General features: G+C 43.9%; 1 protein-coding gene across 2 annotated transcripts in view; it reads left to right on the forward strand.

Annotated features, from left to right (window-relative positions):
- Window positions 1–23622, forward strand: part of RAPGEF5 (Rap guanine nucleotide exchange factor 5) — a 163749-nt gene that overhangs the window by 83953 nt on the left and 56174 nt on the right. For both annotated transcript variants that reach the window (XM_054191163.1, XM_054191164.1), the window contains exons 10-11: window positions 13450–13553; window positions 13848–13936. In XM_054191163.1, the coding sequence (XP_054047138.1) occupies window positions 13450–13553; window positions 13848–13936 (193 nt within the window). The remainder of the gene's footprint in view (window positions 1–13449; window positions 13554–13847; window positions 13937–23622) is intronic.

A 23622-nucleotide genomic window follows, 5' to 3' on the forward strand; every position in this document is an offset into this window, starting at 1 on the left:
GTCAGGTGAGTGGCTCCGTGTAAAGGTTATACCTCTCATGGCAAATAAATGCTCATGAGCCGAAGGTCTTGCCTCCCTCTTTGCATCCACTTTCCCAGTACAAACTAAGGGCAGATGAAGAAACACGCTTTGCACAGGGAGAATTTCCTCTGGAACAGACAGAGATGTAAGACAGAGACAATGTGGTTTGGGCTTTTTTTTGTCTTTAATGAGTAGGTAGTTACACTGTTAACTGCACATTCATTACTTATACTGGAAAAAAAATCCTAACAGAGATCTTCAGGAACATCAGTTTGTGATCACTTGCATTTTAAGGGAGCAGAGGAAAATGTAACTCAACTTCTGCTTAGGATCACCTGAAAATACCGTTCATTTTAATTTCTGCCCCCGCCCCCCCCAGTCAAATCATTGTGGTCTCTGTGTTTCTGATTGCAGTCTCCTAATCCTCCAATATCTGTGTTAAAATTCAAGGCATCCATAAGGCACAAGTCCTCCTGACCTAGTGCTGTAGTTATGATGATGCATAAAATAAATCATTGCAATTACTGAGGCAGTCTCAAGCACTTAGTAACTCAGGCGATTGCTTCTTGAAACATGACTGAACTGAAGAAAGGATCATTAGTTATTTCCCCGGAGTACTTGGATATTGTAACCCTCTCCACAGGGTTCTATTAGGGAGTTAAAGCCTGGCCATTTGTTCGCACATCTCATTTTATCTTTCCTTTACTCAAATGCTCTGTGACAGCTGTTGAATTCCAGAGCGTGTCTCTTCTTCACCCATGGCATCTCCTTACCTGTCAAAGTTCAGGTCCAATAGCAAATGACCAACCAGGTGGGAAGGAAGGGCCCAGCAATGACAAAGTAAACAGGTTTAAGTCATTACTGGAAGGGCTTGTGAGACAGGGAGACTTTCTGAGAGATGTGACATAAAAATAATTTCCTGAGTGGAAGATGCTGGCTAGATGAGATCTCAACTTATACAGAAAAACAGTATAACCCTGCATAAAGCTATATAACTTCTATAAAGTGAAGTTCAGGAAGGAATTGAAGCCAAAAATAGGGGAAGGGAGGTCAGGAGAGAGAGAGTTTTCGGTATTCCTTGGTGACATCATAGGTGACATCATAGGTGTTGGCAGTGTCTGAGTAGTGCGTACCATGCTGTCTGATGGTGATGGGATGTGGTGTGTGGGAGAAAGTGCGGTCAGGAGAAGATATGTGTCAGTGGACATTTGCATCCCCAAGGGGAGCCCTTGCTGGCTGAAGAAACCACTGTGCATACGGTGTGATATCGGAAGCTGGCAAGTGGCATCACTGTGTGGCTGTTTCTCCCTACAGATAACAGCGCTTCAGGTTGCTCGGGAGGTCAAGAAGGAGGCAATATCTTGAGGGAGGAGAAAGGAAGATTATTTGGGAATCTGGTGCTAGTGGTGAATTAAAAGGATGGGGAAGGAGCGTTGTGTGGGCATGATAGCGGCTGGAGAACAAGATCTAGAAAAGGGCAGCAGGGAAGTACACTCAAAGCCCTGTGACTGATGGATATTTGACACTTTGTGGATGGGACTGGCAGTGGAGCAGTATGGTTTGAAGGGATTATTCTGGAGAGAGGTGTCATCATTAAGAGAGGGAAGGAAAGGAGGCCCTCTCAGGGAGAGGTTGTATGTTAGCTGCTCCTGCTAATATCTGAGCCCGGCAAGACAGGCAGCAGTGTGGTTCAGGGCTGATGCAAAGGTAGATCAGATGTCCTTGTTTTGGGGGTGGCAACATCCATCAGGAAGGGTGGGGCAGATAGCTGGAGGCGGTAACAGCTCCAGCTGCCCCAGCGCGATGTGCTGCTGCATGTCTGGCAGCTCTTCACGCTGTCAGGAAGACTTGTTTTCTAGTGCTGTTGTGAATGGTCTTCTGATGCCAAGGTACAACGTGAGCTCGAGAGTACGCTCCGTCATTTGTAAAGTTTCACGGTCTTGATTGAGACAAATCCTAGGAAAACATTCAATGTTTAATCTTTTTTTTTGCAATATTTGTTCCTGTTCTAATGGTAGATCTGGTTAAATTACCCCATGCAAAAATAACATTTTGCATTACTTCTATCAACTTTTTGTAGAAGAGAGTGAAATTGTGCATGTTCCTCCACAAAGGAACTATTCTGTGCGGAGGAGGACACACAAGCACACGGATGAGTGTTTACTCAAGATGCCTTGCATCTCATTGCAGATACCATGTGATTTACCAGTTGCCATGGTAACAATGCATTTTTCATTCCATAACTTGAATAAAGGTTGAGATTGCCTTTGGTGTAACTAACTTACGTTCCTCCTAAAGTTGGGCACGATTGTATTATCTAAAGAAAGCAGAGAGGAAACTCCCAACATTCATACTGAAATAAATTTTTAGAGCGTGTAGCTAGTAAAGAAGCAGATACATGATTCCATCTGGAACAAAATAAAAGTAACTTAATATGTGATTATATAAAATCATAAAATGGGAGAAATATAAAATGTTGCTTCATAATGTGGTGACTGGCATTGTATATTTTTCTGTAATTTTTATTGTTTGTGACACTGGTTTTCTTCAATACATGAAAATGTAATTAAATTTATCATTTAATAATATTATTCGTTACGTAGGTGTGCACAAAAGCTCTTCTTTTCCTTGTTGTAATCTCACAGTAAAATTTCGTTATTTCTTGTACGCTATAACCTCCACTTTTGAATGAATTATTGCTGACAGGAGCTGGTTAACTGTTAACCCACTATTTCCCACCTCTTTTCTTTTTTACTTTTGATAAATGTGGACAACAAACCTGTACCAAATGAAAAAAAAAAAGGGGCGGAGCCTTTAATTTGCTTCTGTGTGTGTAACGTTAGGAAAAAAGCATCCTGTATAGAAGCAGTAAACTATTCATTGACATCAGTGAGCATTTTATCCTACATAATAAATGCAGAATCAAATCTCCTGCTATTAGATGGACAGAGTGAGCTTTATTTTTCCCTCTCACTCCTTTTTCCTTTCTCTTTGGCAGCCTTATTACATGCTCTGTGCATTGCTGTCTACTTAGGATACGTTATCAAGTCTGAAAGTGATTAGTGGCTTATCTATTTTTGAATGATTTAGATGCATGAATTAATTAGCAAGAAAAGAACCAGTAGAAAGCATTAGTAAAAAGGCTGGTCATTTCAGGCTGTTTTGAAGGGAGTTAAAACCAACATCCAAACCCAAATTATATTTACAGTGATTCATGCTTTTCTAAAAAAAAAAATCACTGCATTATATATAACTTAGTTGAAAACAACCACCAAAACACAGGATATAAACTCAACTTTGTGACATCTGCTGTTGGTCTAGAAGTTAAATAAATTGGGTTTATTTTAAACATTAGCTTTGGATATTTTTTTACTCCTTACTCCCTTGGTGCTTTTTCACACTTGCTGTTTAGAAGCCCTTATTAAACGTCAGTGCATTTGAGAGAGTTTGGGTTTAGAGTTCCTGAGAATGAGCTCAAGCTTTATATAGTATTCTCAGTTTTAAAGTTTATCTTAAGCATTTTGCAAGACCAGAACCAGCTCCTGGCCTTTGCTGAGTATTCTCTAGTGACAAATCATCTATGTCCTTCTGTGAGCATAATGCTTCAACAAAAAGATATACGCCTTACAGTGATAAATGTAATGAGCAGCATCTCAGTTTAATAGACAAGTTTTAGTCTTCCTAATTTGGAACTGTTGCTTATAATATGGATAGTGCATGTGTGTGTATATATATATATTAATTTTTTTAATTAGAGTAATGGCATTGTCATCATTGAGAGGTAGTATGGACATAAGGCAAGATACAAAGGTTTCTCTGGCAGACAGTGAGTAGATAAGTCAGTTTTTTTAAATAGTATTTTACTCCACACCAAGTATGAATTGGAGTGAAAGACAAAGGAACTGATCAGCAATCTTGTCAGTTTGACTTAGGAGTTGTATGTGTCCAACACTGGTAATTAGAGCAATGTAAGGCTGAACAGTGTCATATATTTACAGCCATCTCTCTTCCATTCCTTCAGGAGACGTTATTTATCGCTACGTCCATTATAAGGGTTGTAAGGCCTTTGTCCTTACCAAGGTGAATATTAGTCTACGTTAATAACTTAAGTCAACTAATGTTAGTGAGCTATCTTCTGTGGTTTTCATTCTTGTGTGAAAGCTGTATGGGGGCTGCCATAGAAGCCAAGTTGCAGCCCTGTTGGATGTTAATCAAGTTGTTATCTAGTTCCTCTCCTATCCCAGTAATTTCTTGAATTTTGCTCTTCTGATGTTAAGATTATTCTCAAGTATAACTTCTGTATATCTAGTCAGTCATCTTCCGTTTTCCTTTTCCTAAGGCATATGGCAATAGTAGTATGTGTTATCAGTCCAGGGGTATCTGGGTTAAGTCTGCAGTCCTCCTCAAATCCTCAACAGTCCTCCCCCCTTCCTGGCTGAGACATAAATCCTGCAGTTTTTATATAATTTCCCTTATGCTTTTCACTGCAGCTAACGCTTGATCACTGACATCATTGGAAGACACTCTTTGATAGCTGGGGGATTGAACTGTTCCTTCATCTACATTATTCCGTTCCATTCCATTCCATTCCATTCCATTCTATTCTATTCTATTCTATTCTATTCTATTCCATTCCATTCCATTCCATTCCATTCCATTCCATTCCATTCCAGTCTAGTGTAGTCTATTCTGTTCTATTCTGTTCTGTTCTATATGCCAAGGAGGTACTTGCACCTGGTGTTTGAATGTTTGTCCTGTAGGAAACTTTATATTCTTGGGAGGGAAAGGGAAAGTTTCCATTCTGATTCTGGTGAAAATAATAAAATTGCAAAACTGCCTTAGGGCAGAAATATGGATGTAACCATCCTGCCACTTACCCTGGGACCTGGCCCTCCAGGCCAGATGAGCTTCTGGTGGGCAGGGGATGCAGAAGCCCTGCCAGCCTGGGGTGGGCAGTATGTGCAGGCGGTGGGGGTATTGCTTTCTGCTCAAACTGACGTGTTCTGGCACTGTGTCAGTTGTAGTGAATCCACAGTTTTTCAGTAGAAAAAAAAAGTTGCACTGGAACATTTCCAGCCAGCTCCACGCACCGCCACGTTAACTGCAAGGCCACTGGAAGGGATGGGTGGCACCTGCACCTTTTGTTCTACGCCCACGATAATTTGCCCTGGTGTGATGCAGGTTTTTCTACAAATACACATGCTCTAGGCCTGCAGTTCTTCCATATCCAGAATGATAACAATATTAATACCATCCTCACGTCTTTTGTCTCCCTCTCCCCACTCCCTCCGCCTTTCTTTCCCCCCCTCCGCTTTTGTACAGTTGCAGAGAGAAGGTCTCCTAGGTTGTCCTTGCCAAGGTGGTAGCTCTCTGTCAGGCTGTCAAACTTATCTACTAATAGCTCTGAAGAGCGTGTGCTCCGAGAAAGGGAAAACCAAAATGCATAGCCTTCAGTTGTCTTAAAAAGACATTTTTCATTATCCGACAAAGAGTTGTGGAGTGTTAAGGTTATAGGATCATTACCTCGGTGGCTATGACACCAGTAATGTTTTTTTTCATGTTATTTTAGAAATTGTGCCTTTGTCCTTGTGTTAGATGTATCACTTCCTTTCATTAAAGCCCGATCTGTAAAAGTGCTCTCACCTTAAATTATATTTGGAGGTAACTGGGGGCCAGTCAGAGGTATGGACAATTTGGTCTTGATCTAGGGCATTTCTTGCTACTAACCTGCTATGAAATGCAGCGTGAGGGTCCTCTTCTCTCGCTCCTTTTGTCTCTCTTGAACTACGCAGGTTTTTTCATGGTTTTTAAGTGGCCTGCACAAGGAAACCCCAGCCTCGCTTGCGGTGGGACCGCTGCTTGGGAACATCACACGACAGAGCTATTTTTTTGCCCTCGGACCTAACCGCAGCCTTTCTGCTCACATAAGGACTCGCATTTAGCAGTGCCCTATTCCCGTGAGCGGTTTCTTTCTTCTTAGTAATAGGGAAAGCAGAAATAATCCTACTCTCAGCAGTTTTGGGATTACAGGCAAAAATTGAGTTCCTTGATGTATGACTGTGTAGGGATATTAATCTTTTCCCTGATGCCTGTTGTCTGTCATCTCTGTTTTACCAGCACCGTCCTTTTGACCCCTCTACAAGGGTAACTTGTTATTAACGTTGCCTTTGCCGCACATACTCAGTATGCAGATGACAGCACCAACAGTTTTTCTAAAAGGGCTTATTCTGTGCATTATCAGATGTGATATTCAAAATTGGTTTCAGCAACAAAGGATTTTGATTTTTATTTTTTTTCCCCGTGATGTGGCTGGTGCTCGTTTTACCGCCATTTGCAAAGTTGATAAATTCAGAGCAGATTGTGGTGAGCCGAATGTTGGCTCTTTGTTGTGCATCTCTGAGGCAGATACATCGGTGTGAGACCACCGCGAAGCTTTGGTACCACCCCTGGGTGCCCTTTGCTGGGGGAGGTGGTGGTGGAATCATTTAAAGCGTTTTACGGTTTTATAGACTGGTCAGAAGTTGCTGAGAGCCAAAACAAAATCACTATGTAAGGCATTTTCATGTCATTAGTGGATTTCTGTTTCTTCCAGTATACTGTGAATTAGTGTGTGTTTATGAAAGTAGATTTAACAACTGCAGGAGGAAACAAAAATATTAGAGTACAAAGAAGAACTGGAGAAAAGTTCATAAGATGGGGAAAATAATAAAATGTAATATGAATATGCTATGAGCTGTATTTTATAGTGAAATAAAATAACATAGACTTACGTAAGAATTTTTTAATTCTTAAGAATTGCCATATGAAAAGTTGCTGTTGATGTTCCTGCATTCCTGGAAGGTAGTTTTTCCCTTGAAATTTGGAAAAAGTGGTGATCATGCAACTGACTAAATAGGCAGTTCCACTGAAAATGTTTTGTGCTGTGATATTTTAAGTAGAGGTAGAATAGTAGCTATTTTTTTGTTTTTACCTTTCTAGAATAAAGAGAGGGTAACCACAGCAGAAGAAATACCAGTCTCCTCCTTACACAGTTTGAATAAGCTGTGCTGGTGATTTTGAAATGCTTTTCTCTAGCTGTAGTTGAAAGTGATTCAAGCCTATTGATGCAGATTTTGGTCTGTCTCGAAACTGAAATACAGCAACATATTCTGAGATGGATTATCCACAGAGATCAGAGATATTGTTGTCCATCTCCACTTTAATTATGATGGGTTCATTTCCATTTTCTTGTCAAATAAAGAGGAATATAGGGTCATTTTTGTATATCTATTTGTACTTTGGTGACTTTAAATCTTATTCTGCAGTCTCCACAATAACTGATTCCGGGGAAAAACATAGTGAAGTGTAGGCAGGCAATCATCTTTAGACTTTGATAGATGCTGTCTGAAAGAGTGTCTCTTTATAGCAGAAGCTGTTAATAGAATGGCTGCAGATTTCTTTTTTAACCTTCTTTCATGTTTTTAATATAAATATGTTTATGTTTGTGTTTTATAGCCAGGGCTCATTGTCTACTACTAGCATTGGCAAATGTCTCCTATTGTAAGACTTCATTTTCAGTTGCTTCTAAGAGTTGTTGCATATTATCTGCTTATTCTGAAAGGTATCTGCCTCAACCTATTTAATTTTTTAATGAAAAATGCAGCCAACATGGTTTAGAAGCGGCTAAGAGTAAGGTTAGGGGTAAGTACTGTTTCGCTATGTTAAAAAAAAATTGGCAGTAGTTCTCTGAAAAGCTCTTAATGCCCTTATACTTCTGAAGAGGGAGCTGAAATCCCTTTGGGGAAGACTCTCTGTTTTTTTGCCATCTTCATAAACATCCAGACAAACAGGCCCAAGTTAGAGGCCAAAAAAAAAAAAAAAAAAGGTAGTTTGTACATGCTCTGTAAAGAGTTTTTTAGAGCTTTGCAGGTTAATATTTGAAGGCTCGGTAAGCTCTGAGCATGCTTCAGCCTGAGCTGCGAAGGGTTTTCTTTACAGCTGTAGCTCTCGGCTGTTATGGCCGGGATCTGCTTGTGGGACGTAACGAGGCTGGAGGGAGCTCTGAGCTACCGCAGATGTAACTCTATAACTTTTGCTGTGTCCAAGCTAGTTCTCAGTGGGCAGGTTTGGGGACCCTTGTGTCACACTGCGGGAGCAGGCACTAAATTAAAGCATACCACTCAGCGTTTGCCAGTTTTCAGACTGGGACTTTCTCTCTTGATCATGCTCTTGTCATTCTTCTTCGGGATGGGTAATACACACCAGGGATTGATTTTAACATCCAAGCAAAAATATACCTGCCCAGCAAAACAATCAGTCTTTTGCAGTGAGGATCTTGTTATTCTGTGGCTTTTGGCCTGCTCCGTCACCAGTTTGAGCACCTTCCCTGCACTGCAGTGGAAGCCTCTCTATGCTTGTGCTTCTGAGCCCCCTTACAGCCTCCACTCTTGTATTTTGCACCTCTTACACGGACATATTCCTGTGAGTGCAGGAAAGATCCATGGATTCATTGAGGGGGGGGAGGAGCGGTCTCGTCTTCAGAACACGAACAGCCCCGGGAATTCTTCGTGTATGCTTTTTGCCATACCTCTCAAGGGCATGCCCTGGCACCAGCATCAAAAGACATAGAGGCAGAAGTGATCAGCATTATCTGATTGCGTTGAGTCAGTTTTACCAAATTATGCTATGAAAACAAAATGTTCCTGCCCTCCGTAACTCCTAGAGGAGACAATTTCTTTGTTATTTAATGTGATTTTGAAGCAGATAGCCTGTGTAAAGTTTGCTTTCTTGCGTGTTGCCCAAAGACGATTCTTTTTGTCTTTGCTCTGTTGTTTGGCAGCAGCAAAATCTGTCTGCAGACTGGATTTTCCATGCTCCATTAAGTTTATAGGTGCCTTATAAGTTATCTTTTAATTGCTGTGTTACTTCTTTGCCCATTGAAACCAGCAGTGTCTGGTTTCTCTCTGGAGCCTCTCTGGGTCTGGGGTGTGCCGGGGTAGCTCTGGGTCTGGTCCCTTTTTTGTAAAAAGCTGGTGGAGAGATGTTGAAGGACAGTCCTGTCATTGGGAAGCGCATAGTTTGCATTGCCAATTAGAGGTGTTCCAGCCTAACAGACCCTTCAGTAATGGGTAAGGTAAAGAAATAAATCTTTGCGCAGGTGTCCTGTCCAGTGGAGGAATGATGTGAAAAAGCAATTTCTTTTCGATGAAGCAGGCTTCTGAATACACTGTGTGCAGAGCACGCTGGCTTTTTGCTGTTAGAAAGCTGTTAGAAAGTAGAGCAGCTTTTCAGTGCTATTCCTAGCAGTGGATGTTTCTCATAGGAAGGGGGGAGGCAGCACATTCTGGGTGTTGGTTTCTCTTTTAATTAATTCAAAGGCCAAACTCAGGACTTCTAGGGACACGGAAATATCCCTGACTGATACCAAAGTTATCGGTTACTTTGTCCAGAGAACAGATACTTCCCTGCCAATTGCAAATAACCCAGAAACCGAATGTCTTCCATAAGGAAGCCGGTATAGCGTGGCTGTTTTCAACACTACCATATGTACCTCTGCGTTCTTCTGCCCCAGTGGTAATTCGGAAGGTCATGTTCCTACTCATGCAAAGCGTAACCTGCACAAGTTAAGGCCCGCTAAGCGAGGACTTCCAGCTGTTTTGTTCCTGTAAGCATATAAATATTTATACCACCCCGGGGTTCCTTTCATGCTGAAAATAAAGGTAGCACTTTTCTGCTGTTAAAACATATTACCCGGGAGATAAATGGCTTATCTCAGTATTAGGAAGATGGATGAGAGGAGTGGAAAATTGACCATAATGTTGGTCAGAAGATCCACTGAGCCCAAAAGGCCTTACTGTTTACTCAAAACTCTAGCTGGGAAGTAATGCAGGGGTTGATAGTGCTGTGTTTAGCTATGAAGAGATGATTAATTAAAAGCCATAATAAGTGTGAAATATAATGGTTGACACACAGAGAGCTTCCTGACACTAGCTAAATTTCCTAGTGATGGGTAATGTGCACCAGGGATTGAATATATCCAAGTAGGATGTGAATGGTGCTTTTGAAGGCACAAGTGAGACGGGGAGAGTCTACACAAGAAACTTGCTCAAGGCCACATGTGAAGTGAGACAGTGATTAACCTCTGTGGCATCTCTGGTGCTCTACCCCCTCCTGTCCCACTTCTGCGAAAGCACAAGTCCAAACGTACTCTGACCGAGGCTGCTGGGAGTCATTTCCCACCTTCTGCAGTGAAGGGAAGTAAATGTCAAATAGGCAGCATAGGGGGCTCAAAGCTGAGATGCCAGTGTGGTGTCACCAGAGTTTGAACTGCGATTCTGCTATTGATCTGCAGCATGATCCAGCAGTAGCCTCGCTGCCCCAGTTCATCTGCCCGGCCATAAAATGGGAGACATGGTATCATAGAATCATAGAATATCAGGTTGAAAAGGCCCTCCAGGATCACCTGGCCCGACCTTTCTTGGGCAAAGCGTGGTCTTGACAAGATGGCCCAGCACCCTGTCCAACTCAATCTTGAAAGTGTCCAATGGTGGGGAATCCACCACTTCCCTGGGGAGATTATTCCAATGGCTCATTGTTCTCATTGTGAAACATTTTTCTCTTTGTGTCCAATTGGAATCTCCCCAGGAGTAACTTGTACCCATGACACCTCCTCTTTTCTATGTGACTGCTTGTAAAGATGGAGTCTCCATCTTCTTCGTAGCCACCCTTTCAATACTGGAACATGGTGATAAGGTCTCACCTAAGGCTTCTTTTCTCAAGGCTGAACAAATACAGTTCTCTCAGCCTTGGTAGCATTGAGCTGCCGTGCTCCTGCGTGGTCCGTGCAGGTTGCTTAAGCCAGGGCTGCATAAGGGTCTGAAAAAGTGCTGGGAGGCTTCGTTGTTAATTGGGGGTATGACGAGAACGTCTCTTGAGTCAGTCGCTGAATTTTAGGGACTCAGCTAGGGTGCTGCCTTGCTCTTCAGTACACACTGTTGTCACTTGGGGGCCCTTTGCATCTTCTTCCTCATCTGCCGCTGGATTTAGATGGAGCATACTGAGAGCCAGCCCTGTTTTCTTCCAGCGAGAATTAATTATTTCACGGACCATTCAAGATTCTGATAAATGAAGTGTGCCTTGATGTCATTTTAGAGTAATATCTGCAATGAAATCAGAACTTGTAAAAATTGGGAAAATACATAGGACTTGCCTGTGTGTTTTGCTTTGCTCAGGTTAATTGTTGTTGCTTGTGGTATCATTAAAGGGTTTGACTGAACACAAAACCACATCATGCATAAGTGGGATTTTAATGAAATAATAATTCTTCCCTTAGAGTGAAATTTTTTTTAATAGAAGATAGCAAAATAAAGACATTCTCTATCCCTCCCCTTCTTTTGGAAATAATTATTGCAGGTAATGAAAATCCAAATTGAACCTGATTGGCCTTAGTTTTGCACAATTTTTGTCTTTTCTGACAAAATAGATTGATTTTCCTCTTCCTTGAAATTGATAAAACAGGTAAGGACAAAAGGAAGAGCCTTATGAAAATCTCACCATTGGGTTTTGGGGTTAGAATTATGCAGCTAATTTGCGTACAATTACCCAAAATTTTTTTTGAAAATGTCTCTGAGTGGTGAGATGCTGAAGCAGGAGCACTGTCTTGCAGAACAGCCCATTGTTAATGTCCTTTCTGTATGAGATAGCTTTTGCCTTGCCAGTGCTCCCCGTTGACTTGCTGCCAGCTGCTCATGTGTGTAATGTATATGGGTATGCTTAAAATCCATTCCCATATATGTGGAAATAGATGGTTTGTACAAATACAGCACCATACATCACGGATATGCCCCATATGTGCTGCAGTTTGGAATGTCAGTGAGCACAGGGAAATGAGGATTGGGGATCTCTCAGAGGATGATGGAGAAAAGACGGAGAAATGGAGAGATTTATTTGTTTGGATAAACCTCCCCGTTACTGAATTGCTTTAATGCTGCACCTGTTCTTCTTGTTCTTCCTCTCTGTCTCTTTTGCTGCTTCTTTCATTGCAGCTTTTCAAATATGTAGGCAACAAAAAAACACGTCCGGTGAAATGGAAGATTACAATTATGCATCAGTATTCCTGTAACGCGGCTGCTCAGTTATGTCCCCTGGGAGTGTTACAATGAATATCTGACATTAATTGGCTCAGTACCTGTATGTCTGACCTTGCAGAAATGTCATAGATCAATTCTACACGTTGTTTACTGATAAAGAAAACTTCTTCAGGGCAGGGGCTGCATCTTTGGGCATGCCTGCACCACAGTGACAACCAGAAGCAGCAATCAGACACGCTGGGTCTCGGAATTAGAAATAAAATAACAGAAAGGGGGATCATAAACTGGTTTCTCTCCCTTCTTTTGCCAATAGGTGTTCCTCAGCAATTTTTAGCCCAATTGAACTCTTTGTCACTGCTGGATACTGTACGTTTGATGCGCCAGTGCTGTTTTTTCTCCTCAGAGTAGCCCATGTATTGCCTTCATATGTGTGTTTGACATACTGAACGATATAACTAAACCAGGTCAGAATTAGAGGAAGAGCAACTACTGGATGTGCTTGAATTGAAAGAGCTGCCTCTTTTGTGTTGCTCCCCCTCCGGTGCCTGAATCCGCCAGGAGCATCTCACGGGGGGCTGCGAGCCGTGTTTCAATGCGCCCTGCTCAGTCAGCAGCAAACCCTCATCTCCTGCGCTGCACAGTCAGCTGGCTTTGGCTGCTCTGTGGATGTGGGCTGCGTGTGCAGAAATGGATGATTGTTCAGCTCCCTTCTGTTTCAGGCGGCTGAGAGGGAGAAAGTCAGCGTCCAAATCACAGCTTGGCCAAGATTCACGCATGGGGCGGTCACTGGGCTTAACTTGCTGTGGTGGTGTTTGTTTCCTAAGTTTCAAAGTTGCTGAAAAGGAGGGAGATAAAAAAAAAAAACACAACCGTACACAGTGTTTAAAGAGATGCTCAGAGGCATACATTGCATGCCTGTCCCACTGGTTTTATTGCCTTTGTTGAAATACAGGAGAGAAGCTTTACAGAAGGTGGATTCTGCTTCTGTATTATCGGAGTGCTCGGGAGCACTTGCTGCTTTCTGACTATTGTCACCTGTCCCCTGCTTGATTCGAGCGGCTGGAAATTGAACAAGCTATCACTTCGGGGACAGAGAAACCCGCACCCCCCACCCCCACCCCTCTCCTTGCGAATTGAAATCCAACACACGATGCCGAGGTCCGCTCACAAAGGGGAGCAGTGCAAAGAGCCCCCTTCTCGGTGTTAGACCTCCGGCAGCCAGCCCTGCCCGGGCACCGCTCGACGGCGGGGCAGCACCCCGGGGCCGGCGGCGGGCACTGACGGCGCTCTCTCTCTCTCTCTCAACCTCTCCCTGTCCCTCTCTCTGTCGCTCCCCCCTCCCCACCCTGGCGCACGGAAGGCGGACGATGGAGGCGGCGGCGATGGGGCGCGGGAGGAGGCCGGCGCAGCGCTGGTGCTGCGGAAGGTGTGGTCACGCAGCCCGGCCCCCGAGCGGCGCGGGAGGTAAGGCTTCCGCGGCTCCGGGAGTGCGGGGCTGGGCCGGCCGGGCCGGGCTCCGCGGCAGCGGGCGGGGAGCGATGTCCCCCGGGGGGCGAGCTTAGGGGAGCGGGGGGCCATGGGGAGCGGCAGGGTGCGGGTGCCCGAGGCGCTGGCGGGCCGCGGCGGGGAGCGGCCGCTGCCCACCTTCGACGTGCCTTACTTCAAGTACATCGACGAGGAGGACGAGGAGGACGAGTGGAGCAGCCGCTCGCAGTCCTCCACCGAGGATGACTCCGGCGACTCTCTGCTTTCCGACAGATACGTGGTGGTGTCGGGGACGCCGGAGAAGATTTTGGAGCATCTCCTCAGCGACCTGCACCTGGAAGCCGCCCAGGACAAAGAGACGGGTAAGGAGCGAACCCGGCGCGGGGATGGAAGGCGGCGGCCGCCGGGGAAGCGCCTGTCCCCGGCTCTGGGCGGGGATGGGGGAGAGGTGCCGGGCCCAGTGCCGGTCCCGGTCCCGAAAGCCGGCTGCCATCCCGGTGTTCAAGCCGGTGCAATGTGGGGAGGAAGCCGAGAGCGTGCGGCTGTGGGGAGGTGGCGAAACGGGGCGGCGGGGCAGGAATGCCGGCAATTAGCGGGAGCCACACGATTAGCGGCAACTTCAGCCTTTCTTTAATGTTGGGCTTTCGGTGGTGGCTGGGAGGCGCAGGCTGCGGCGTGCCCGGTGCGGCACCCGTGGCTCTTCGGGCAGAAGCTGCCGTTCCTCGTAGCCTGCGGCTGTCATTACATTGATCACAATTCTTGCTGTGCACTTCAGCCTCCTGGCTAAGTACGCGTTTTACCACCACCCCGGTACTTTGGCTCATCTTCTGTTTCGTAAGCACGCCTTATATATAGATTTCCTCATAACTCAGGATACAGCGTATAGCCTGATGCTGTACTGGTGTGTTTTCAACCAGAGATTGTAATTTGCTCCAGCCTAGAGCAATTATTATATTGATCGGGCTACTTGACATGCAGTTTAATTTTCAGCTGGATCTCTTGGCACTATGCGGAGCTTGCTGTCACCAAGAGCTCCTGGGATAGTTTATCAGGAGTGCCTGCAACCTGCAATCCATAGATAGTTTTAATGAAAGCGGCCAGGCCGGTGACACTTTCGGAGGTCCCGAATACTGAAGAGCTGAGGAAGGCAGCTGGCTGTAAATGGAGCCGTGCATTTCATCGTTCCCAATAGGGTTAAAACGCATACTCCTGCTGCCTGTATATATCTCTCTCTCTCCAAATGAGATTACTGAGAATAAACACACTTTAATCCTTTTAGGTGACTGAAAATATAAATAACATCTGCGATTCCCAGAGGAACGTTGAGATTGGGTTTTTGGAACAAGTCATTAGTTTAATGTGGGACAATAGGCATATTCCTAGTGCTGATGTGTGAATGCCCTGAAGAAACATATAGAGCGTCTGCTGGTGATATTATTATGGTATTCCTAGCGCTGCTTTTGTCTGCCTAGACATTAATATTTAGTGCAGAGAGAGACTGTGATTGTTTTACTTCCACAAATGCCCTCAGACTAGTTCTGAGTGGAATTTACTTGAGCCAGCTCTTAGGCAGTGTAGTGAGGGTCTTTCCTTGTCCCTTTAAAGTCAAATGTTGGATCCAGAATAAGTTTCTCCATTAATGTTTATCATATGCAGAGTGAGTGACATTACCTGCCTGTCTTTATAGTCTGCTTCATCTTTTTTTTATAAGCTCACAATCTTGCTGGAAAACAATGAGATTTTCACTAGTGATATGCATTATATTTTAGTGTTCGTAAATACGAAGCACTCCTTAGTAAAGCATTAGATGCTGTGTATATTCTCACGTGTACTACCTTTTCTTTCTTTTCTCTTTGCTCTCTCTCCCCCCATCACCAGGAGGCTGTTCATAAGCCTGTTCTTATTGTTATAGAGAGGGGCTGGTAAACTGCCCTCAAAACAAATGCTAAACCACTACTTGCCTGGTTGTTAGCAGATGGTAATGTATTTAAAGGTTGATTGGCTTCCCCTCACCTCTTCTGCCTTATCCTAACTCCTTCTAGAAAGAAACAATTAGCTCTGCCCTGTAGCCAGGGTTAACTGGATCCCAGGGGCAGAACAAAGTAGCTGTGGCTTCAGTTTTTTGCCATCACAAAGAAGTGTGCTAAACCTTGCCCAGCGGCCCTCCATTCCCTTAAGGGTAGTTCACCATATACTGTTTTCTTCTGACTTTATTAATCTGGTAATACAGAATGTTGTCACAGTGAAAGGTTTTGGGAGTTATATTTCCCAATATTTTATGTGGAAGGTACCCCTGTAATGGTTTTTATCAGTCTGTTTTGCAGACTGAGTGGCATTTGGCACAAGGAAGTATGGGATATCGACATCGATATGTACGTCTTTGTGTGTGCACCTGAAGGCATCTTTCTGTTGTTTGCGTGCTTGGATTTGCTGTTCTTTGTATTTTTTGTAGTTCCAGTCTGGCCCATCTCAGAGGATGGTCGAGTTGCAGAATCCCACAGGCTTGTGTTTTAGCAGGCGTAGCTTTGCGGAACATAAAAGGACGATGTTGTTGTACCCAGCTGCTGTTCCTGCTGTCGGTTTGCCAGTTCCAGGATGACTTCCTTGGCCTCCTGCATTCCCTGCAACCCCCAACCCGGTTTGCTTATTTGTGTCTGTAAAGAACATGAGAAAGAGCTGTTCTTACATATGCTGGTGTGCTGGGGGCTGTTGTCCTGCTCGACCCTTTGCGCTGCTTCCCAAGGACGGATGCTCTGCATGTTTTCATTCCCACCCTTTGTATAACAAATCATAACTGCAACCCTCTGTGGTCATTAAAAAAATATCCACTATCTCCTGGGGCTAGCGTGGTCATGGAGCACCGCTTTTTGTAAACGCTGACATGGCTGAATGATGTACCATGTGTTGCTCCCAGCCATCCTCCATTGTCTAGCCCAACTCAGCAGGTACCGCTTGCAGCTGGGAGAGTAAAGAGAAGCTTTGGGGCTGCTCTGGAATAAATTTAACTGGGGTCCAGCCCAGGCCTCAAGGTTCCCTTCAGCTGCCACTAAACCTGTAGCGAGATAGCTTAAGCGTTCTACTGCAGTGTAGAATGGTTCGGGTTGGAAGGGACCGTAAAGATCCTCTAGTTCCAACCCCCCTGCCACGGGCAGGGACACCTCCCACCAGACCAGGTTGCTCAAAGCCTGATCCAGCCTGGCCTTAAACACTTCCAGCGTCCTCTTCTGTAAAAAAATAGGTGGGGAGACCTTCTCTTACCTGACCCGAAGAAGAGTCCCGGTGTCTGTGGTGTGGCCGAACACTGTCACAGCAACTGAGGACGCTAAAGGGGACATTGCAAGGTGCACAGCTAGGCTAGTCCATTCCTCAGATGACTTCTGTAGGCAAGGATGTCTTGAAAGCCTGAGGTCTACAAGACTCTTTAAGCTTAGCTACTTAACAGTTCAATGACTGAGGGTTTTTTTTTGTGATTACTAAGTCAGAATATATGTGAGTTCTTGTGGCATCATCTTAAATCGGAGCTTGCCAGTAACAAAGTCTTGCCAGCCTTCTATCTCAAAGGGAGAAAGTTTTCATCTCACTGATTTCTATAACCTGTAATGTACCCCCCTCCAAGTTATTGTTTCCTACCATGAGATGAGTGGAAATTTTAAATTCCTGTAATGTACAACTTCTCTGAGTCATCTCTAAGGTTGTTGGGATCACTGTGGGATGTCTGCTGAGTGCATCATTTAGAGGACAGTTTGAAGTTTTAAGAATTGAACTGAGAGAGACACTTCAAATGTGTCAATATCCAAGCAGAAAATGCAAGGCATACCTCCTGGGGTAATCCTCATCAAAGATGACATTGCTTTTGTTTAATCCATTCTGTTTCTGAACTTGCACCAATGACACTGCTTTGATGTTGGTAATGGCACTAACTATGTGTGACCTTTTAGGAGAATGGTACTGTCTTGCATGAGCTGATCACAGCCAGCTGCTAAATGATGTTGCAAAAAAGGGGTACGGCTCTGCTCTTTCTAGGTGTTGTCTTCTGTTCCATAATCCAAGACAAAAAAGTCTTATTGCTTTTTGATATTTTTTGTTTGTTTCTTAGCTATAAAGGATGCTGTTAGAACTCTTGCTCACTGTGCTTTATTACTGATAAGTAAAAGGTGTTAAAAAACATACTCCTTTGACTGCCACACAATCAACATGAGCATATGATGTGATGCGTGTGGACTGATGTCAAGGAGAATAAATACTTGCCCAACATTTTGTGATCCTATCTTTCAGCTTGTAGAATGGAGAGAATAAATGCCTGCTGGCCCTTCCTCTTACCAGTCCTTTATAATGACATGTTGTCTGTCATCATTTTGAGGGCTTTTGTAAACTTTTCCCCAAAGTCTTAGGAAAACTGAGTGGGCTAAACACGTATTACTGACATGCCTTTAGGAGAGGAATGAGTTCAGCAGAGTTAACACGCATGGAGCAACATCAGCATAAGAATAACAGAAAAGCTAAAATAATTGTTTATCTTGGTGTTCAGTGTGGGAGAACCTGGGGAGGTTCTTGTACGGGACCATTGCTTCCTGCAGTATTAGTCTAAGCTGTCTCAAATCGGAGTGTCAGTAGAAGTAGGTTTAGAATAAATCAATAAAACGAATAGTAACAAATCACCAGGATCAGATGTTACTCCCCAAAGACTTCTAAAGGAACTCGGATATGAAATTGCTGAACTCCTTAACAGTGGTGTGTAATCTATCATATAAATCAGCTTCAGTGGCAGAGGAAGGCGGAAAATGTGATGCCAATTAAAAGAAATGGTTCTATTTGGTGAGCGTCTAAGCAATAAGGCTGTCATTTTACCAATACATTATTCCAGCAGAAAATGGTGCTGTAGTCAAAAGCGGCAGCTTGGCCTTCCCCAGCCACTCATTCCTGCTGCTGCCCTGGTTCCTCTGAGCCTCTACAGCCTGTCGCCTCTGTCAGCAGAGCTGAGTAGGGAGCTGGTCCTGGTTGGTACTAGCCAAGGAAATACTGAATTATTAGTTTTAAGACAGATCAGTTTCCTGATCCACCTGTCTGTCAGTGGCACAAAGTTTGCCCCTGACTCAGGGAGAGGGTGGCAGGGAGTGGGAGATGCGCAGGAGAGAAGGACCGGTGCCTTTAGCAGCTGAACTTGGCTTGCACGAGTTTGATTAGATGCAAAACTGCAGCAGAAAGTTGTGACTTTATGCTGGGAAATTGGGTGGCGATACAGTAAAAGTAGAAGGAAGAAATGCATGCAGAGATATTGTACTGAGGGAAGGGAAACGTTTGGTTTTTTTTCAGTGAGAAGTGAGATCTTGTGTATCCTGTAGAGCTGTTAAAGATTTGAAGGACTATGAAGGTATATATGGTCTGGTCTGCCTATATCTTATATTTGTATTTCCTGAATGCTTTTGATAAAGTCCCTTGCCAAAACTCCTTAAAGAAAGTTAAAAGATCCTCTTGATAAGGGAGAAGATGCTTTTCAGGACTGATGATGACTTAAAAGAGAGAAAATGAAACATAAGAGTAAATTGTCAGTGTTTAAAATGGAGAGAAGTCTCCATTGAAGACTGGGTGCTGCTGAGTGTGGGATGAAAACTGACGTAATAGAATGTGCTGGTAAGATTAAATGATTGAGGAACTCATGATAAATGAAGCCGTGGTTTCACCTTTGGTGGCCATGCAAGATTATGTTCTTGTACAATCTGTTACTCCCACCCCTCACTGCCTGTTTGAGCTGCCGCGTCGTCCTGTCATCGTACTGACAAACTTTGCGTAGGTGTCTCCGCAAGGTGAGTTAGATGAGGAAGCTGATACGACTCAGAAATAGCCTCATGAAAGTAGTAAGAACGGGGCGGTGTAGGACTGGGGAAATGAATTGGGAGTGTGCCCCCTCAAACCAGCCCCGTGGCTGAAGGAAGATGAAAGGAATAAAAGTCTGTGTGACTGCATGATAAAATTGCAGATGAGATCCAAGTTTGAAAAATGCAAAGTAATGAATTTTCAGACATGGAGAAAAGGAAATCCTTATTATACATATTCAGCAGAGGTGCTGAATTGGCTAATATCATGCAGAAAATAGGTCTTTGGAGATAGTGTGGATGGTTCTTGGAAATTTTTGATCAGCATGGATCAAAAAGGCAATGGGATTTGGGACAATTAGGAAAGAAGACAAGCAAGAACCGTAGTTATAACATTGTATAATTATGTAGTATGGTATGTATAATATGGTTCCTTCTTCTCCACCAGCTCAGAAAGGTTGTAAATGAACTAAAAAAAACATGAAAAGAGCAGCAAGGGCAGTTAGAAGTATAGATTAAATACATCTAAGAGTAAATGGTCTAGGTCTGGTCAGCACAGAAAAGCAATTTCTGCGAAGGAGGCACATGGTGCAGTCTGCAAGACTACGAATTGTGTGGGAAAGGTGAGTACGGAAAGATTATTCATTGCTTCTCATAATGCAGGAAGTGTTTTGTAACACAGTGAGATTATTTGGTTTATAAATAATAAAGAGACTTTTTTTTTTTTTTAAAATGATGCACAGCTTAACTGTGAAACTCATTGTTGTGAGGATTTTGTAGAAGCCAAAGTTTGGAAGGGTTTAAAAACAAATTAGGCAAAATCCTGGCAAAATTCTGAGTGCGGTGACATCAGTACAACTTGCAGTTTGGAAAGTCTCCATTGTCAGTTGCTGGAACCTAGGAGGGAGTGTCAGAGAAAGGTAACTCTGTATTTGTCTTTTTCTTAGTTTTTTTTTTCTTCCCCTGGGCATCCTCTGTTGGCCCCTGTCAAAGACCTGGTTCTATTTTATGGGGATCTTTGTTCTGTCCCTGTACATTGCATGCCACACATTGCAGTTTGGAAGCGGTTAATCAGAATCTAAGGTTATAATCACAGAATCACAGAATGGTTCAGGTTAGAAGGGACCTTAAAGATCATCTAGTTCCAACCCCCTGCCATGGGCAGGGACACCTCCCACTAGACCAGGCTGCTCAAAGCCCCATCCAGCCTGGCCTTGAACACTTCCAGGGATGGGGCATCAACAGCTTCCCTGGGCGACCTGTTCCAGTGCCTCACCACCCTCATAGTAAGGAATTTCTTCCTCATATCCAATCTAAATCTGCCCTCTGTCAGTTTGAGGCTGTTATCCCGTGTCCTATCATAACGCTCCCTGATAAAGAGTCCCTCCCCATCCTTCCTGTAGGCCCCCTTTAGGTACTGAAAGGCCGCTATAAGGTCTGCCTGGAGCCTTCTCTTCTCCAGGCTGAACAACCCCAACTCTCTCAGCCTTTCCTCACAGCATAGGTGCTCCAGCCTATTATGATATTACCTATCATAATAAGGTACTAGTTCCTTCAGTTGGACAACTGAGCGAGTTATCAGCTCCTCTGGCACTAGAGAGTGAACAGTTTTCTGCTGAATGGCTGTGCAAATGGTGTGGTGGGACCTGGAGCTGGGATGAGAGAGGCAGGAGCCCTGGGGATAGCATGAGGTTGGGACCAACTGCTGCTGGCAGTGACACTGGCTTCTGCTCAAATGGGAAGATCTGACATCCTCCAGTTGTCCTCCTGTTCATTGCCAAGTAGATCTAAGTATCTTAGTAGGAAACTTCTTTTTTTTCCCCTTTGGTAGGATTATTTTCTGTCACATTATTGGGCTGAATCAGCTTGCAGAAGGAGTGCCACATCTGGGATTCACTACAGACAGCGTGTCACTTGCTGTGGTGCCTAAGCTAATAGGAAATGCCGGTGAGGGAAACATGTCTAAGATACTGTCTCCTGGCAGGAGCTCAGGCAGTTATTTCTGGGAAATGAGGACACTGAGCCTGAAAAAAGTTCTGCTCTTGGGCACTGAAGCTTATTTAGGGCAAACTTTCAGAAAGGCAGAGTCCTGGGATGCTTCTCCTGGGTTGTTTCACTGTTACGTCCAATGGCTGGGAAACTAGAGGCAGCGTGGGGAATGATGAGCGTCCTTAGTGATCAGGACTCTCTCTGTAGATATTGATGGTATTTTTTCAGTTCATCACCACAAATACTTAGCATAGTAGACCCTTTCAAGAAGGGGAAGGAACCAAGGTAGTCATCAGACAAACACGTGGTTTCAGTGTGCCCAGGAGCACCTGGGCACCTTTGGGCACCTCAAGCATCTAAATAAAATTTTTTGTACCCTGTGCAAGAATAGCTTGGGATGATGGCAGGGCCCCAAGTGTTTCATGTGTTTTGTGTTTGAGTAAAATTTGCAAAAGAAGAAGCTATCCACCGTATATGATTAGTCAATTCTGTCATAGTATTCTTAGTTCTTCAGTCTTTTCTCTATAATTCTGTTGTTCATTATAGCTAGTTGTCACCTTTTACTATGTGAGAAGGTGATGAGCCGTCATGAAAGCCTAGTGTGAAACCATTTACTATGAAGATGCACGCTGTAGACAATATGAAGGGTTTTGATGATCTTAGTGTTTTAAGCAGAAAGGAACTGTGAAGTGCAGGTCTAGCAGGAGAACTTTTTTAGGGGTGAAGTTTCATAATTTTCTTTAGACAGTGAAAGAGGCTTTTTTTTTCCTTTTTTTTCTTAGCTGTAAAAGGCAGAATGTGTTCATTTGTTGTACTGCAAAACAGACTTGGGTGATACAAACATTTTGATGAGGTACCTGGGAGACAAGTTGTTTGGACGCTGGGAATTTGGTAAGGTTTCTGGAAAGCCAGTGTGTCCCTAAAGAATTTTAATTTGTTATTTGTAAAATCACTTTCACCCTAATGACATTGGAGCTCTAGGCAATATGAATTATGAAACCGATGGAGTAAGTGTTTGAAATCTATGAAAGGATATATGGTCATATATATCTCTAAATTAACAGATGCATGAAGTAGCTGAGATTATAAAGAGACATGTTGGTATATTTGAGAAATATTTCTGTAGAACTTTTTTCGGAAGAGTGCTTTTGATAACTGCTGATTGTCTGCTGGTGTTAGGCCAAGAAGTGAGTGTGGAAGGGATAAAAAAATACTTGCAAGGTTTTATTTTATAAAAATGCTTGTATTTTAGTGATAAAAAGAATAGTAGAGGTTGCCTCTTAGTTTCTGCCTTAGTCTGAGTCCTTTTCTAATCACTTGAGCGTGGCTGGTCAGCGTCACATCTAGCACAAATACCTAGTGTTCCCGGGTCGGGAGGCTGGGACTGAGGGCTATGAAGGCAAAAAGGAAAACTGAGTCACTGCACAGTGGTGATGCCAAAGAGATCTCTCGACAGGGGAGATGTCATCTTAGAAGTATGCCAACCACTTGGGCTGATTTTGTGTCTGGCTTAAACGCTACACAGGAGGTTGGGTCAATTCCATGGCTGCAGGTGTGGAGATGAAGCAGGACAGATCCCTTCTGTTGCAACTAATGTCATACTGGCTCTAGTGAGCCGTACGAATGTCAAAGGCAAAAGCAGTCAATATTGGCTTAGCAAAAAGTCATAGGTTCTGAAATGAGTCTAAACTATGGTAACTCTTAGTGACTTCTGCCTACTGGAGATCCATTCCCCTGCAGCAGTGGTGGGATCAAACCACCGAATGTGAAACACATGAAGGGAGAGGACAGCCCCTACTCTGAAGGTGACACAACTTTCTGGATCCTCTCAGCTCCCAGATACAGCCCTGCCTTTATGTTTTCCTGGAATGTGGCTCATTAAAGCTGACTAATTATAAACCACATACAGTTATCTCAAAGCTGCTGTTTCTAGTAGAGGAAAACTGAGACCTGATCTGTAAGAGAGTAGCTTAAGAGGAATAGCAACAGATGGTGTGTGGGTTGGCAGGTCATTTAACTGTGAGAGCAGGAACTGGAAATGCAAAACTGAAATATCAGTGTTGCTGCTTCTTATGAAGTGTCTGCATGTCCTGTTCCTGCAGCAGGAGCCACAAACTGTGCAGTCCTGCAGAAACCCCAACCATCAGGCCCTTCACTGCAGGTCTGCCATCTTTCCTGGTTATTCACTCGATCTTACCACTTCGTGTTGTTCTCCTTTCCTTCCTTCTTAAGGCTTTTTACTATTA

The sequence above is a fragment of the Rissa tridactyla genome, chromosome 2 (assembly GCF_028500815.1).
Source record: "Rissa tridactyla isolate bRisTri1 chromosome 2, bRisTri1.patW.cur.20221130, whole genome shotgun sequence".
Lineage (NCBI taxonomy): Eukaryota > Metazoa > Chordata > Aves > Charadriiformes > Laridae > Rissa > Rissa tridactyla.